Raw genomic sequence first — 14,459 nt, forward strand, 5'->3', positions numbered from 1 at the left:
TAGGCCAACATTGTATATTTGTTATGCTTTTATGTATTTATTCTGTATGCAGTCACATGCATATGCTAATTGATATAGTTCCTTGGTTTGCATTATTCAGTATAATTGTTGAAAAATAAAACCTGACCTTACCTCATTAAAAAAAATAGTTGGAGAGATGCATCACATGTCAACAAAAACTCTACAAAAAAGATTATTTCACTCTTTTTATTCTAAAAACACACACCTTGAAAGAAATTAATGCATGTGTAAATTACACACAGCAGCAGCCAATTAGCAGCAGTAACTGTCCCTCAGTTGCTGTTGTTGATACCTGGCGGCCCACTAGAGTTGCCACTGCTCTCTCCAAGGTCCTCCTCTTCCACCTCGTGCAGATCGTCCATCACTTGCAGGCTTTCACAGATCAGCCCTATCTGCCTCTTCATGTGGGCCATGGTGCTCTGCATCTTCCTCATCTTCCTCTGTAGGGCAGTTGCGATGGCCCTGTGGTTCCTCTGTCTGGCTTCATACTCCTGCCTCAGTAGCTTGTAGCAGTTGTGTTGGGCCTGGGTGCGGTGGGAGAGAATCGCCCCGCAGCCCATGTGGCAGGGCTGACGCCAGTGTTCACAATGCCGTGCATGGGTGTCCAGGTCTCTGCGGAGGAGCTGTGCCCGGCAGCCCTGGTACGGACAGGGGATGAGCTCGTACAGACAGCTCATGCTGTGGCAGTATTGCTCCGAGAGAGAGAAGGTCTCTACACAACCCCGGATCTCATTCTTACACTATAAGAGGCCAGATACAGAGAAACACAAAGATATCAGTACAAAACATGGTTTATATGCCTGAAGCATGACATACTTCTCAACCACTGTTTGTTGACTTTATTATACAAGCAGAGGTGAGATTACAAGTGGTGGAGAAATTATTCACATCCTTCACTGAAGTAAAAGTAACAATACTGGAGTATGAAAATACTCCATAACAAGTAAACATCTTTCATTAAAAATATCACTGAAGTAAAACTAAGTATAATTTGCAAAAAGGGGGATCGTATCAAAAGCTGAAGTAATTTATAGACATTTTATAGACTAATTGATTAAGTGAAAAAATAATGTATATTAAATTAAAATAATGTTCGTCACACCCTTATAATTACAGATATTATCATTAAAAGACCATAGTCACATATTGACAGCAAACATTCGACATGAATAAACCCTATAAATTAATTTAAAAGGCTAGAAAAAAACCCAGGGTATTAATCTACTCTGTATCTCTTTACCGATCCCCCTCCCCAGAGCTTCAGAACGAGATAATGTAAGGCCATGTTGTTGGTTTGGTCCTCCTTTTTCTCCTAAAGAGCTAATGCAGCCACTCAATTACTAAAATGAGTTTTACTACACTATTTACAATTTATGTAAATGTCCAGCTTCTACTTTCCATTTCCTACCTTGATCTTCATGCGTCCAATAGATTTGCTCAGCTTGAACATGCCAAAGATCAAGCTCGGGTTTACGGGCTTCCTGCAGCAGGGGCAGGTCTCCTGCCTACAGAGGATAAACAACAGTTAGTCCTAATCCTTTGCATGGACCAGACATGAATAACAATCTAATGCAGTACAACTTTACACTGTTCTCATTCAGTGGTATTGATCAATGTTGTGTTCAGTACCTCTTCAGCCACTGTAAAATGCATTTCTTGCAGAAGATGTGGTGGCATTTAGCTCTCACTGGACACCTGAGGACCCCCTGGCATATAGTGCAGATCAGATCGTAGTCTGGAGTGTCCACGAACAGCTCCACATCATAGCCCCCACTCTGTGTTGACACCTCTGGGTCCGCCTGGATGTGGCCAAAATAAATACTACTTTATTGTGAGTTATCATAAAGTGTTATTAATATTATCAGGGAGACATTAAAGGGTAGAGTTGTGCCAGCTGAGGACTTGGAAAAACTGTGACCCCTGATGTACCAATAGGTGAGTATTTTCTCTACAGCTGTAAAACATAGCTCCACAGCTGCCCACAACCCGTCCACAGTGTTTTCAACATAAAGGCAAGAGAAGATAATACAGAATTGTTCTGGAAAGTCATATGACTGATTACATGATAACAAAAAGCAAGTTTAATCCTTCAAAAAGATGATTACAAAATGCTTATAACACATGATGTTTGGCATTATTTCATTTTTAGTTAATAATAATATCTAATAATAAAAACTAACATGACACTCACCATGTATTTCAAAGGAAAGCAAATTTCACAGGTCACTGAAGATATTAGGCTCTGTGCTAAGGGTATAACCCTATGTGTAATAGTAAGTACAGTGTCCTAAACCGACAAATTCATAAATAAACAAAAGCGGTTGTGTACTCACCATGACAATCTTCTCTCTTCACCGTGTTTCCATTCCCGGCGCTGGCTTACTCCGTATCGGTCCACTCACATGTCACACGCGAAACACACACCCGCGTTATCAATACAACACACACATGAACATTCCTGACAAAACGCGAAGGAGGTACCCTGTGCGTGTGAGTTTGTGTGGACAACTGAAAACAGTAAATTACGAAAACGAAGGGAGATAATGGCGCTCATTATGGAGCGCGTCCTTTCCCTGCTGTTCTAGCACCAAAGCTCAGCCTCCACGCGTCAAAACAGGAACTTGTGAACATGAATAAACCCAGGTGACTCTATTGTTAGAGTCGGGGACTCAATCTAAATGTCACTGTTACTGTTAAGACTACAATGATCTCATAGCATTCACCTACGTAACTTATAAACGTATTTATTCCACATAAAAAAATAGTTTTCACGTTTTCTTCATAGAATTCATGTTTGTTTACATGTTGCCAGTAGATGCTGTGTTACGAGCAAAACCCGTCTGGCCAATCACAGCGCAGTGCGCTCAGATGACGTACATTGTGTGCGACTCGGGTACCAACCACCAACATGCGGAATGTGTTGACTTCAGCCAACGTGTGAAGTGAGAAATAAGTAATTAACTAACTGTAGCTGACAAAAAAATATTTAAGTTTGGGGATTCAACGTGAGCAAGATGGCAAACCCCAACCTTCAATTCAAAACCAAGTGAGTTTGTGATGTATCGCACGTGCAGGCTGCAAACCTTGCTAGCTGGCTAACACAAGCTAGCTTATAGTGTCATTTGAAGTTGGTACAACATATATTCATATTCATGTTTTTCCCCTTACAGTTATGTCGTTGACAGCAAGATTGAGCCGTTTTACAAAGGAGGAAAAGTGCAGGTGAGTTGGCTGCCTTGTGTTTGGTGTCAAACGTGTCTGTGTTGCTATAATCAGTGTATAATACATGTTGCACTTGTCTCTGATGGTCCTTAATAACCTCATTGTCTGTTTGTTTTCCAGATCAGCAAAGATGAACAGTACATCTTTTGCACGTGTGAATCTCGTGTCAACGTTTTGGAGATCAGCACAGGGAAGATTGTCCACAGTGTTCAGCATGTGAGTACAGAGTGGGTGGTTACCTTTGAAGGACAGAGCCTTATATCTTTAATGTTTGCAACAGCAGAATAACTACTGTCATAGAATAATGCCCAGCAGAATAGAGCGTGTGTTGCCTCCCTACATAAGTACTACTTCCTTTATTTACTGTGATGCCATAAATGTAAAGATGTATAGTACTTTATGCAGGCTTTATGACTTTGATTTTATTCATGATGAATTACATATATATAGTGTTGGTAATATGATTCGAGCTAAACTGATTAATTGATTAATTGACCGACATAAAGCCAATTAGCATGAATTTTGTTAATCATTTGTGATTTACTAAACAAAACATGTCAAACTTTTTTTTGGTACCAGCTTCTCAAATGTAAATATTAGCTTTGTTTGTGTCATATTGTTAATTGAACAATCCTGTCTGTCCATTATGTAATTGCAGGATGATCAAGAGGACATCACATCCTTTGCACTCAGCTGTGACGATGAGGTAAAGCCAACACTTCGAGCGCCTGTCATCACTTCAGTCGAACTTCATCGTGTGAATTTGGATGTTTTTGCTCGATGTTCTTCTGTGAGAAAGTATTCAGTACACATGTGTGTCTCTGTTCGGCTTTCCACCACAGATGCTGGTAACGGCTAGTAGAGCTCTGCTGCTGAAGCAGTGGGACTGGAGGCAAGCTCAGTGTACTCGCTCCTGGAGGGCCATTCACACTGTTCCTGTGGCCAGTATGACCTTTGACTCCACCTCTACACTCGTGGCCACAGGTCAGCAATTATTGACAATAAGTTGTGTCTTTTGTGTCCCGTCTTTCTGCCTGATCTCTGCTACATAGACGTTTTGCAGTTTTCAGTGTTTGTCTTCTTGTGGTCTTGCAGGTGGCTGTGATGGCACTATAAAGCTTTGGGATGTGGTGAAGCAGTACTGCACACACAACCTTAAAGGCTCATCTGGTGTTGTTCAGTAAGTTGTAATATCTTTGAACAAGAAATGCTTTGAATAATATGTATTAACAGAAGTTGTTTCTTCATTCAAATACTTGTATACTCAAGATCACTATGTCATTCCTACTTTTTTCTCCTTTATCTTACTTTGAGATACATAAACATGTTTTTCTACAAAAATCTTTTTTTCATGAAGATTCATCAGTGAATAAATCATTAAATAATTAGAATTGCTTTAAGTATTATCTTAAAATATATTTTTTATATGCCATAAGTCTGTATAAGTAACTAATAGGATTGAGCAATGTATTTGACTTGTATATATACACTATATATATATATATATACACGCCTATTGTTTCATACTTGTGTACATAAAAGTCCTGTCTATTATTTACCTTTATGCCCGACTTTGTTGATCTTCCTAGCTATTATTTCCTTTTTTGTCAAGAGAGATGCAAAAAACAGTCAAATTCATCCATGTATGCACACACACACTTGGCCAATAAAGGTGATTCGGATGTACTTTGTTTGCTGGTGTTGAAGGCCAGTAAAGATCTGACTTTCAGATATTCCAATTCGAAAAATACAGTGTTTTTAATATTGGTGTCTTTTAATTTTTCTTTAATAATTTATAGTAAACATATACATTAACATATGTACCATAAAATGTTTGAAAGTTACAGGTTTTAGCTTTAGTGTATAACTAAATTCAGTAACATACTCGTGTGTATCTTTGCAGCCTGGTCCAGTTCCACCCAGACATCAGCAGGCTGCAGCTCTTCTCCTCCTCTCTGGACTGTGGCATTCGGCTGTGGGACCTGCGCTCCAGTCAGTGTGTGTGTGTGCTGCAGAGCCACTACAGCGCTGTCACCTCCCTCAGCTTCAGTCCCGACGGCGGCACCATGGTCAGGTACCGTACACTCAGCCACCCGATGGATGGGCTGTTACTCACAACATCTAAAGTTTTGGGGTCATCTCATGGGGAGTGTTTTCTTTCTTTCTTCTTCTTGCTGTGATTGTGTGCCGATCTTTATTTGCAGTTCGGGCAGAGACAAGATCTGCACAGTGTGGGACCTGAAGTCTCGGAAAGCCAAGAGAACTGTGCCGGTCTACGAGGTAAGACAACGGGGAGATATTCATGTATTATTTGATGAAGAAAGAATCAATATTTTTGTACTCTTCATGTTGGAAAAAGACTGCAGCTTCATTCTCTGTGTGTGTTGTCTTTGTCGTCAGGCCGTGGAGGGTGTTGTGCTGCTGCCTGAGGGTGAGGACTTGTCTCAGATTGGAGTGAAGAGCAAAGACTTGCATTTCATCACAGCAGGCAGCAAAGGTTTGCCTCTTGAGTTGTCCCGAACATCTAATTTGTGCTGCCGTGCATGAATCCATATTTTGTGTGACCTCAATTCCTCAGAGCTTTTCTTTGAATGTCTCTGTCTCTCACCCCGTCTCCCTTCTTCACCTTTAGGTGTATTGCGAGTGTGGGAAGCCAGCACGGCGCGTTGTGTCTACGCCCAGACCCTCACGGCCGTCTCTGAGGAAGAGGAAGAGAAGGACGACGACCCCCGCGGTCTAACGTACCTCCTTCACCTGCCTGCCTCCTCCAGACTGGCCACAATCACAGCGGAGCACAACATTGTGCTCTACCAGCTGCCTGGTCTCACCACACAGCAGCAGGTGTGTACTGAGGTGGAGGTCGATACATTTGTCTCTTGCAAATTGTTCTGGACAACTTCATCATCAAACTAGAGACTCCGGCCATTCAGGGCATCTTTTATGATTATTCATACATAATTAATGGTCACCCTCGCCCATCTTCTGTTGTTCCCTCTGTCCACTCTCTCACAGTTTGTGGGATACAATGACGAAGTGCTGGACGTGAAGTTTTTGGGTAAAGGGGACAGCCACATTGTGGTGGCCACCAACAGCTGCCAGCTGAAGGTGTTTGAGCTGCTCACCAACAGCTGCCAGATCCTCTACGGACACACAGGTCAGTAACCAGCAGAGGGCAGCATGTGTAAACAAGTACCGATGTGAAATGCAAAGCAGTACGTTTATTTAATCACCAGAGGGCAGAAGGTTTCCAAAAAAAATAAATAAATAAATAAAAAATATATATATATATATTATTATTAATTTATCTGTCTTGAAAACATTTCCACACCATGTGTCTGGGTCAGACGCTGTAAGAACAATGAATGTAGGTAAAACAGTTATTCTTCAGTCTATTTTTGCAAGTTTTTCTGTAGTTTCTAAAAGCTGCAATAGCTGCATGACTTGGAGAAACATGGATGACTGGGAATGAAAACCTTGCAGCAGTTGCAGATATATTACCACACTGGTAATAAGATATGATATGATAAGATAAGATAAGATAAGATAATCATTTATTAGTCCCGCAGTGGGGAAATTCACAGGATCACAGTAATAAATAGTAAGAATATCAACTAAGTAAAAAAGTACAAAATCTGATACCATCGGGTTATCTCAGCTTCATGGTGTTTAAAAAGTGACTTGCTGAGCAGGTTGGAGAGAAGATTATCTATTCTGACATTCACTGCTATTTCTATATGTTCATTGTCCACAGATACCGTCCTGTCACTGGACGTGTTCAAAAAGGGCTTTCTCTTTGCGAGCTGTGCAAAGGTGAGCTCACACCGTAACACCTTCCAGCCCTCGAAACTAAGGGAACAACGAGTGTTCACAGTGAACTCTGTTAGAGGATCAGTGTGTAGCATTAAGAGGAATTTATTGGCAGATGTGTAATTTCATATTCATAACTATGTTTACATTAGTTTATAATTACCTGAAACTACGAATTGTTGTCCGCCACGTTACACCGCCATGTTTCTACAGTAATTAAAAACAAAAAAATGTATTTATTTACCTGGGACAGCACACATTAATCAACATTTCAGTTTCCACCTCAAAGCTAATGTGCCACAGTAAGCTAATGAGCTAATTAGTTACAAATTAGTGGCCTAATGTTTCCAGTTTGTAATAGCGATGTCTGAGATGAGGCAGTATGATCACTCATGGTTGTGAGTTTATGTTTAACGGTGAGGTAATTGGTGCGTGTTGTGTCTTTGTCTTTAGGACAGGTCAGTGCGTGTGTGGCAGATGGACGGTGACAGTGGTCGGGTGCACTGTGTGGCTCACGGCTCCAACCACGCTAACGCGGTGGGCTCCATCACCTGCTCCAGGTAACACTCCTGCACACACACACACACACACACACACACACACACACACACACACGTGTTTCTTGTCACGTGTCCCGGCAGGAATTGGTCGTAAAGTGAAGGACATTAATGAGTCTGTGTGACGGTAATGATTATCCATCTTTGTGTCCAGGATGAAAGCGTCTTTCGTAGTGTCTGGCAGTCAGGACTGTACCCTGAAGGTTTGGGATCTCCCAACAGACTTGTCTACTACAGGAGCGGACATACACCAGCTGACCCCCCGCGCCACGGAGAAGGCACATGACAAGGTACGAGCACAAAACTCTACACAGGAAGAAGAAAAGAGCAACATTTAAACATCCTGCAAAATATTATTTCCAATGCATTTATCCTTCATAAGATACCACTAGAATACATCTCAGATCGAGGGATGTTCACTAAAACTATCCTGTGGGCTTTTGCATGATGAGAAACAACTTGAGTAGAAGGCAACATCACTTGCCCTCAATTCATCAATTCTCCTGAATATCTAATTCCAAAGAAAAAAGTAAATTCCAGCACCTTTTTATCACTTTTTTTTTTTACCAAGAGTCGACATTTCAGTCCTGAGAAAAGTCCTCTGCTGCCCAGTATGCTTCAGCCTCCCACCAGCCAGTGAAGAGTAGTGAGGACCCAGCCTTCAATGACTCTATTAAACAGTCAATAAAATACGTTTTCAACAATGTGGATCACTGCAACCACAAGAGGTGCTTGAGCATATTTATATCAACACAACAAAAATACTTGAGTGATGGATCCAGCAGTCTGCGAGATTAGCTGTGGACAGACACTCGCACACACAGCCAAGTGCACACATGAACAAATACATAATCTTCTGGCGGAGATAAGGATAATAATTAAAACCAAATCTTGAGATGATAAACTAAGTACATAAACAAGGTGTGCTACATATTTTATTAATGACATAAGCAGAGGAAGAGAATTCTTTTTTTTTATAATTTGGGTTTTTTTTTATATTTCCTGTTTCCTGGATAATGAATGCGCTGAAGAGAAAGGGTATTGACACGCCATTGTCTTAAATTCTTTCTTTCTACTCGTGTAGTGACGTACTCCTCTGCTAATCCCCTTTTCTGGGAAACAGCGAGGAAAAGTCATTGTTAACATTTATTCATGGAACAAGATCCAATCAGGTTACGGCTTACTTTTATTTCTAAAAGAATGTTTGTCAGAGCATTTTGCTGCATGGAGAGAACAGACTGTAATGAGAGTGCAGAGTTAATCCTCACAGTGCAGAAGTGTCTGACTGTTCAGCAACGACCATTCCTAGAAGTTGTTATCCTTTAGTTTCAGTCTGTAGCTTCATGGCTTCTTCCTGCTGCACAGCCGACAACACGCGTTCCTCGTCTGAAACCTGTAGTTCAAATGCGCACATAGTCATAATCCAGTGAGGACTTCCTGTTTTTCCTTTTCTTAAATTACAGTAAACTGAAGAATTTTGAGGTTTTATACAATCGGTTGGTGTCACTCTGAACTCTGGGTAATTGTGATTTCTCTCTATTTCGATACTTTTTATGAACCAAACAATAAATGCATTAATCACATTTCACCTGAACCAAATACAAGAGTGACATTCTTCTTAAACAATAGTAATAATCGAATGATATACTATATAATGGTATATCCCAGTGTATCATTAGATAAACTCGCACTCACAGGGGCTATTTCACTCCATTGAGTACTTATTTTTGATACTTAAAGTACATTTTCCTCATAATACTTCCATGCTTCAACATTTTCAATGCAGTACTTAAACTTACAATGGAGTATTTTCACTGTGGTTTGTGGACATTTACTGAACTCTAGTAGAAAAACTGTGTCTGTATTAAATACATTTTGACCATTCTGGAAGATTTGTTGTTGTAATGACATTTAATGAATCCGGTTACTGCAGAAAGACTACATTAACCCGGTTACTTAAATGTATACACACACACACACACACAGACACAGGTGAGTCAGTCTTCAGCAATCTCTTTTGTAAACAGGTCCTTGCAGGGTGACTCTTAACACAAGGAAGTGCTCACCAGTGGAACTGATTACAGCTAGGAAGTCGCTGGAATGTCCAGTTTTAACAGACTATAATTTCCTGTCACGCCTGCACACACACACCTGAGTCGAGATGTACGATACAATAATCAACAATCTGTCCATCAGCAGCACTTGGTTCCATAGCGTGTCTTTTGTTGTCGTGTAAAACATCCGGGCAGTATCGTGAGAGGAATTCAGAGATTTGTTAGAAATGCCATTTTGTTTTATGCCTTGACGTGGCTTTTTTTCCATCTTGTTTTCGAAGAAATTTGCACATTGGAGAAATTTACCTTCATGGCTTTCTACCAGAAAGGGTTTATTTCAGCCCAGCATGATGTTGTCTTTAACCAGACAAAGTGTGTTTTTTGCCTAAACCGAAGGAGAGTTCTGGTAGAAAGCCCTAAAGGCAAACTTCTCCCATGTCCAATGAAGTTACTTCCCTCAAACTTGCATTTACTAAGTTGGTGAGTCCTCATCTCCTCATCTCCCGCCCTTGCTTCCTCCAGGATGTAAACAGCGTGGCGGTGTCTCCCAACGACAAGCTGCTGGCTTCGGGGTCCCAGGACCGCACGGCCAAGCTGTGGTCGCTGGCGGCGGAGGGGATCGTGGGCATGCTGGGGGTTTTCAGGGGCCACCGGCGCGGCGTCTGGGCCGTCTGCTTCTCTCCCGTCGACCAGGTGCTGGCCACGTCCTCCGCAGACGGCGCCACCAAACTGTGGAGCCTGCAAGACTTCAGCTGCCTCAAGGTGGGCCACGAGAAGTGTGCATGTGTCACAGAGTACCGTCAGTTGTATGTGTGCAGTCGGATCCCTCCCTCGTCAAGTGTCCTTTTTTATGCACAGACATCACATCTCTCACTTTAAATGTCTGTTGGAGTTATGAATGAGTTATTTCCCCATAGATGACTGTAATTGTGATATTTATGTGGCTTTAAAGTATATATGTGATATTTGTTTGTCATTTTTTAGACATTTGAGGGTCACGATGCATCGGTGTTGAAGGTGATCTTTGTGAGCCGAGGCACTCAGCTGCTCACCAGGTAACCACACACATGCAAAGCTTTTCTCCAGAACAATGTTATCTTCGTTTTTTTACTTCACTTTTGCAGGTTAGTTCTGGAAACACTGCGGTGTCAATTCATTTTTTTTTTTTACAAAAGCCTCACTTTGTGCTGAGCACAAGGAAACGTGAGCTCCAAACCCTCATGTGTGCTTATCATGTTTTATCTGATTGGCACGATCCAAAAACTGGCTTTGGGCTCACGAGGACTATTCAGAGTTAATGGAAAGAAAAGTAAGTGAAAGGAATTTTCTATTGTTCTTGTGTTTTGACTGCTGGTGGCAAACTTTTACAAAATGATATTAAGTTACCAGCTTGATAGGAAAACACTTGATACTTAAACCGCAGCTTTTTGTTTTTTCCAGCTGTGAGTGGCTGCTTTGTGTGAGAATAGTGCACATTCACTACACACTCAAAAATCTGTTTCATTTTTCATCTGTATGCTGACTTTAAATGAATATGCCAATTTGTTTTTGATTTAATCGTAAGGTGAACGAAAAGTTCTGAGAACCCAAGACAACTTTTTGTCACAATTACAGTCCAAAAGGCAACGACATTCTGTTTAAAGGTATTAGATGTGAGAGGCTCAAACCAGAAAACATCTTCCATTTTGCTTGGTTAAACGACTGTAACGTAAAAGATATATCAAAATATAATCGACACATTTTCTGTTGATCACTTAATTTATTAATTATGTCCGCCTCTTTTTGAGTTTACGTTCTCTTTTCTCTTCTCCAGTGGCAACGTAGACACGCTAAACACCTCACTAGAATTAGCATAGATTGTAGTATAGACTTGTGTTTTATCTGCATTGTAGTGGATCCCCCTCACACAGTTGTAACTCAACTCTCCCAACTGATGTTCTGTCCTTAGTGGCTCGGATGGTTTAGTGAAGCTGTGGACCATAAAGACCAACGAGTGTGTGAAGACGCTGGACGCCCACCAGGACAAAGTGTGGGGTCTCCACTCCAGCAGCAAAGATGACAAGATGGTGACGGGTTCAGCCGACTCCAACATCACTGTGTGGGTGGTAAGTGTGATGTGATTGATAGTCACCTGTTGAACAGAGGACGCAGAGAGAATGAAGCTGCATCGATTAGCAGTCAAACTTCACTGCCGGGTAATCCATAACTGTCCTTTGGGTAATAAATCACTCAATAAATGAAATACAAATGCAAGAGTTATTATTTAACAAATCTATCAATTTTGGTCTTTGGAACACATCTGATCTAGTTGGTTATGTTTTAGCTTTCGTTTTACTCTAACTGGGAGTTTCCCCTGCAGGGATCAATGTGTAACCACAACAATGTTGTGTTTTGTCCACTGCTAGGATGTGACTGAGGTGGAGCTGGCAGAGGAGCAGGCCAAGCAGGAGGATCAGATACTTAAGTAAGCTGCACACGCCATTAACGTTCAGTTTAGAACAGTTGATCAGATGCGACAAAATAAGAGCGTGCCATTCAGCCCTACATCCTCTTGACAGATCGCTCGAACTGAAGTGGTGCACAAACAAAGTCTGTCCTGGAGGAATCACTCAGCTTCAGACCCGGCTTTGGTTTCCCTTGTCGCGATATCATGTCGCCTGATAAATAAACAGACTGTGTTAGGTTGAGGTCAGGCCTGGCTTTGTGTGTGTGTGTGTGTGTGTGTGTGTGTGTGTGTGTGTGTGTGTGTGTGTGTGTGTGTGCTGAAAAGAAGGAGGGAAATTCAGGTCTCAGACAATTAATTATGTGTATAATGAATGTTTATGTTATCCTGGGTAACAAGTCAATATTTATCTGGCAGGATTTCTCGGAGTAAAAGATGCTTAAACGCTTTGTTATTGTAGTGAAAGAAATCGATGTAGTCAAGACATTTTTATGTGATACGTAGAAGTTTTTGACTTTGTGTATTTTATGGGTTTCTATCCATAATCGAGGAACTGCATTTTTGTTTTTGGTATCTCATTTCTGTGGACGTTCACCGTTTGAGCTAATTTGCCGTAAACATTGAGGAACAAATATTTCTGCATGTGCCTGTTAATGAACGTGTGTGTGTGTGTGTGTGTGTGTGTGTGTGTGTGTTTCTTGTGTCTGAAGGCAGCAGGAGTTGTCCAACCTGCTCCATGAGAAGAAGTACCTGAAGGCCCTGGGTCTCGCCATCTCCCTGGACCAGCCTCGCACTGTGCTCGCTGTGATTAAAGGTACTTTAGCTACAACTATTTTTGAGGCAATTATTGTGACACTTCAGAGCTGACAGGAAATAGAGATGCTTTAAACCTTTAGGCTACCAGGATGCGTCTACTCAGACATCTACTGGTTGTTCGCGGTGTACACAATGGTTTTAAATGTGTTCTGTAGCTTTTGTCCCACAATATATCTCCTCTGTACTCACTGCATCTCTGTCCTTCGCTTCACCTGTGGTTATCTCGTCAATCCTGTCGTCACTCGTTGTGGGTGGCTGCTCCCCTTTTTAAGAGTTGATTCATGGAGCACAATATTTCGGCTCTTTTGTTCTGTCCCATGACACAACTTATTTTTCAAAACAAAAGATGTACAGTGACATTTTGTTAATCGGAAGCTGAATCGTCGTCATGTCTCTCAACACATTGGTATGTGACACAAGTCACGTACGGACTGTTGTTAACCCTTTGAACTTTGCGATTGGAAAGTGGAAGGCAGTTTAAATTGTATTGTAGTTAACATAACGTTTAACCATCAGTACAACAAGCCATAATAAAAGACATTGAGCTCTGCGTGTAGGACATGATGTGCAGTCCTGCAGAGGGTGGATCAGTATGTCATTCAGTAGCTGTCAAACAAAAGGCTGACACATCTTTGATAATCCAAAATTGCAGCACATCCAGTCATGCGAGGATATGAGTTGAGCCAATCTCAGCTGTGCACCTGTGGGTTTTCCTAAAAGTATTTATACAACAGTTTCCACTCACCAATGTTAATTTGTAGAATTATATATAATTCAAAATTTGAGATGTTTACCTTTTTTGAAAGGAAGAAGTTCCAGTAACACAGGATGAGGCGGTGTCATTGCTCATCCACCGGCTCTTAAGTGCTTTATGTGTCGTCACAGACTAATGACACACAAAAAAATAGCCATTCTTCATTTATTCTACATGGACAGGATTCATAATGCATCAATCAAAGTGTGACCCGACATGTGTGGACATTAAACCCAGACACCATTACAAAGGTACGATGAACAAACAGCCGACTGTCCGATGTCTCTGACATGTTGTTCTCTTTTGCTTCTAGCGATCCGTCAGGTGGAGAATAGCCACACGCTGTTGGAGAAGACGGTGCTGAAACTACGAGTTGATCAGAAAGGTAACAGATCAACGATGTCCGTCAACCTTTCTAATGATGGAACATACACGACAAAGAAATGTCTAAAAGTAAAGAAGGAGAAGTTAAAATAGACTAATAAAGTCTGTCTCTTTTGATTCCTTCCTTCCCTTTCCTACTTCACCACTGGCTGCTGTCACCACGTGACCCCGTTATGACTTCACCCCCCCACTCAGAGTCGCTCCTGCGCTACTGTGCCGTGTGGAACACCAACGCCAGAAACTGTCAGGATGCCCAGGCCGTCCTACAGGTGCTCCTCACACACCTGCCGCCTGAGGAGCTGCTGCAGTACCAGGGCGCCCGAACCCACCTCGAGGGACTCATTCCATACACAGGTGTGTGTGTGTGTGTGTGTGTGTGTGTGTGTGTGTGTGTGTGTGTG

The 14,459-nt window shown here is 41.6% G+C and overlaps 2 protein-coding genes across 2 annotated transcripts in view; one reads left to right on the forward strand and one right to left on the reverse strand.

The window, feature by feature from the left end:
* Window positions 1-205: 205 nt before the first annotated feature.
* rnf151 (ring finger protein 151) lies at window positions 206-2,516 on the reverse strand. The gene is made up of 4 exons (XM_031872304.1): window positions 2,355-2,516; window positions 1,651-1,820; window positions 1,430-1,526; window positions 206-761 (listed from the first exon to the last, which is right to left on the reverse strand). Exons 1-4 carry the CDS (start codon window positions 2,355-2,357, stop codon window positions 294-296), a joined length of 738 nt encoding a protein of 245 aa, XP_031728164.1. The 5' UTR covers window positions 2,358-2,516; the 3' UTR covers window positions 206-293.
* A 398-nt stretch (window positions 2,517-2,914) lies between these two features.
* Window positions 2,915-14,459, forward strand: part of tbl3 (transducin beta like 3) — a 15,544-nt gene continuing 3,999 nt past the window's right edge. Inside the window, exons 1-21 of the mRNA XM_031872235.1 lie at window positions 2,915-3,067; window positions 3,192-3,243; window positions 3,364-3,459; window positions 3,902-3,949; window positions 4,086-4,227; window positions 4,339-4,423; window positions 5,147-5,317; window positions 5,448-5,523; window positions 5,644-5,740; window positions 5,876-6,084; window positions 6,256-6,397; window positions 6,995-7,053; window positions 7,504-7,610; window positions 7,762-7,897; window positions 10,184-10,423; window positions 10,646-10,716; window positions 11,610-11,766; window positions 12,067-12,125; window positions 12,815-12,918; window positions 13,988-14,059; window positions 14,254-14,412. Of these exons, the coding sequence (XP_031728095.1) occupies window positions 3,036-3,067; window positions 3,192-3,243; window positions 3,364-3,459; window positions 3,902-3,949; window positions 4,086-4,227; window positions 4,339-4,423; window positions 5,147-5,317; window positions 5,448-5,523; window positions 5,644-5,740; window positions 5,876-6,084; window positions 6,256-6,397; window positions 6,995-7,053; window positions 7,504-7,610; window positions 7,762-7,897; window positions 10,184-10,423; window positions 10,646-10,716; window positions 11,610-11,766; window positions 12,067-12,125; window positions 12,815-12,918; window positions 13,988-14,059; window positions 14,254-14,412 (2,314 nt within the window). The 5' untranslated portion in view covers window positions 2,915-3,035. The remainder of the gene's footprint in view (window positions 3,068-3,191; window positions 3,244-3,363; window positions 3,460-3,901; window positions 3,950-4,085; window positions 4,228-4,338; window positions 4,424-5,146; window positions 5,318-5,447; window positions 5,524-5,643; window positions 5,741-5,875; window positions 6,085-6,255; window positions 6,398-6,994; window positions 7,054-7,503; window positions 7,611-7,761; window positions 7,898-10,183; window positions 10,424-10,645; window positions 10,717-11,609; window positions 11,767-12,066; window positions 12,126-12,814; window positions 12,919-13,987; window positions 14,060-14,253; window positions 14,413-14,459) is intronic.

Source organism: Anarrhichthys ocellatus, unplaced genomic scaffold (assembly GCF_004355925.1).
Source record: "Anarrhichthys ocellatus isolate YVR2014 unplaced genomic scaffold, GSC_Weel_1.0 scaffold62, whole genome shotgun sequence".
NCBI lineage: Eukaryota > Metazoa > Chordata > Actinopteri > Perciformes > Anarhichadidae > Anarrhichthys > Anarrhichthys ocellatus.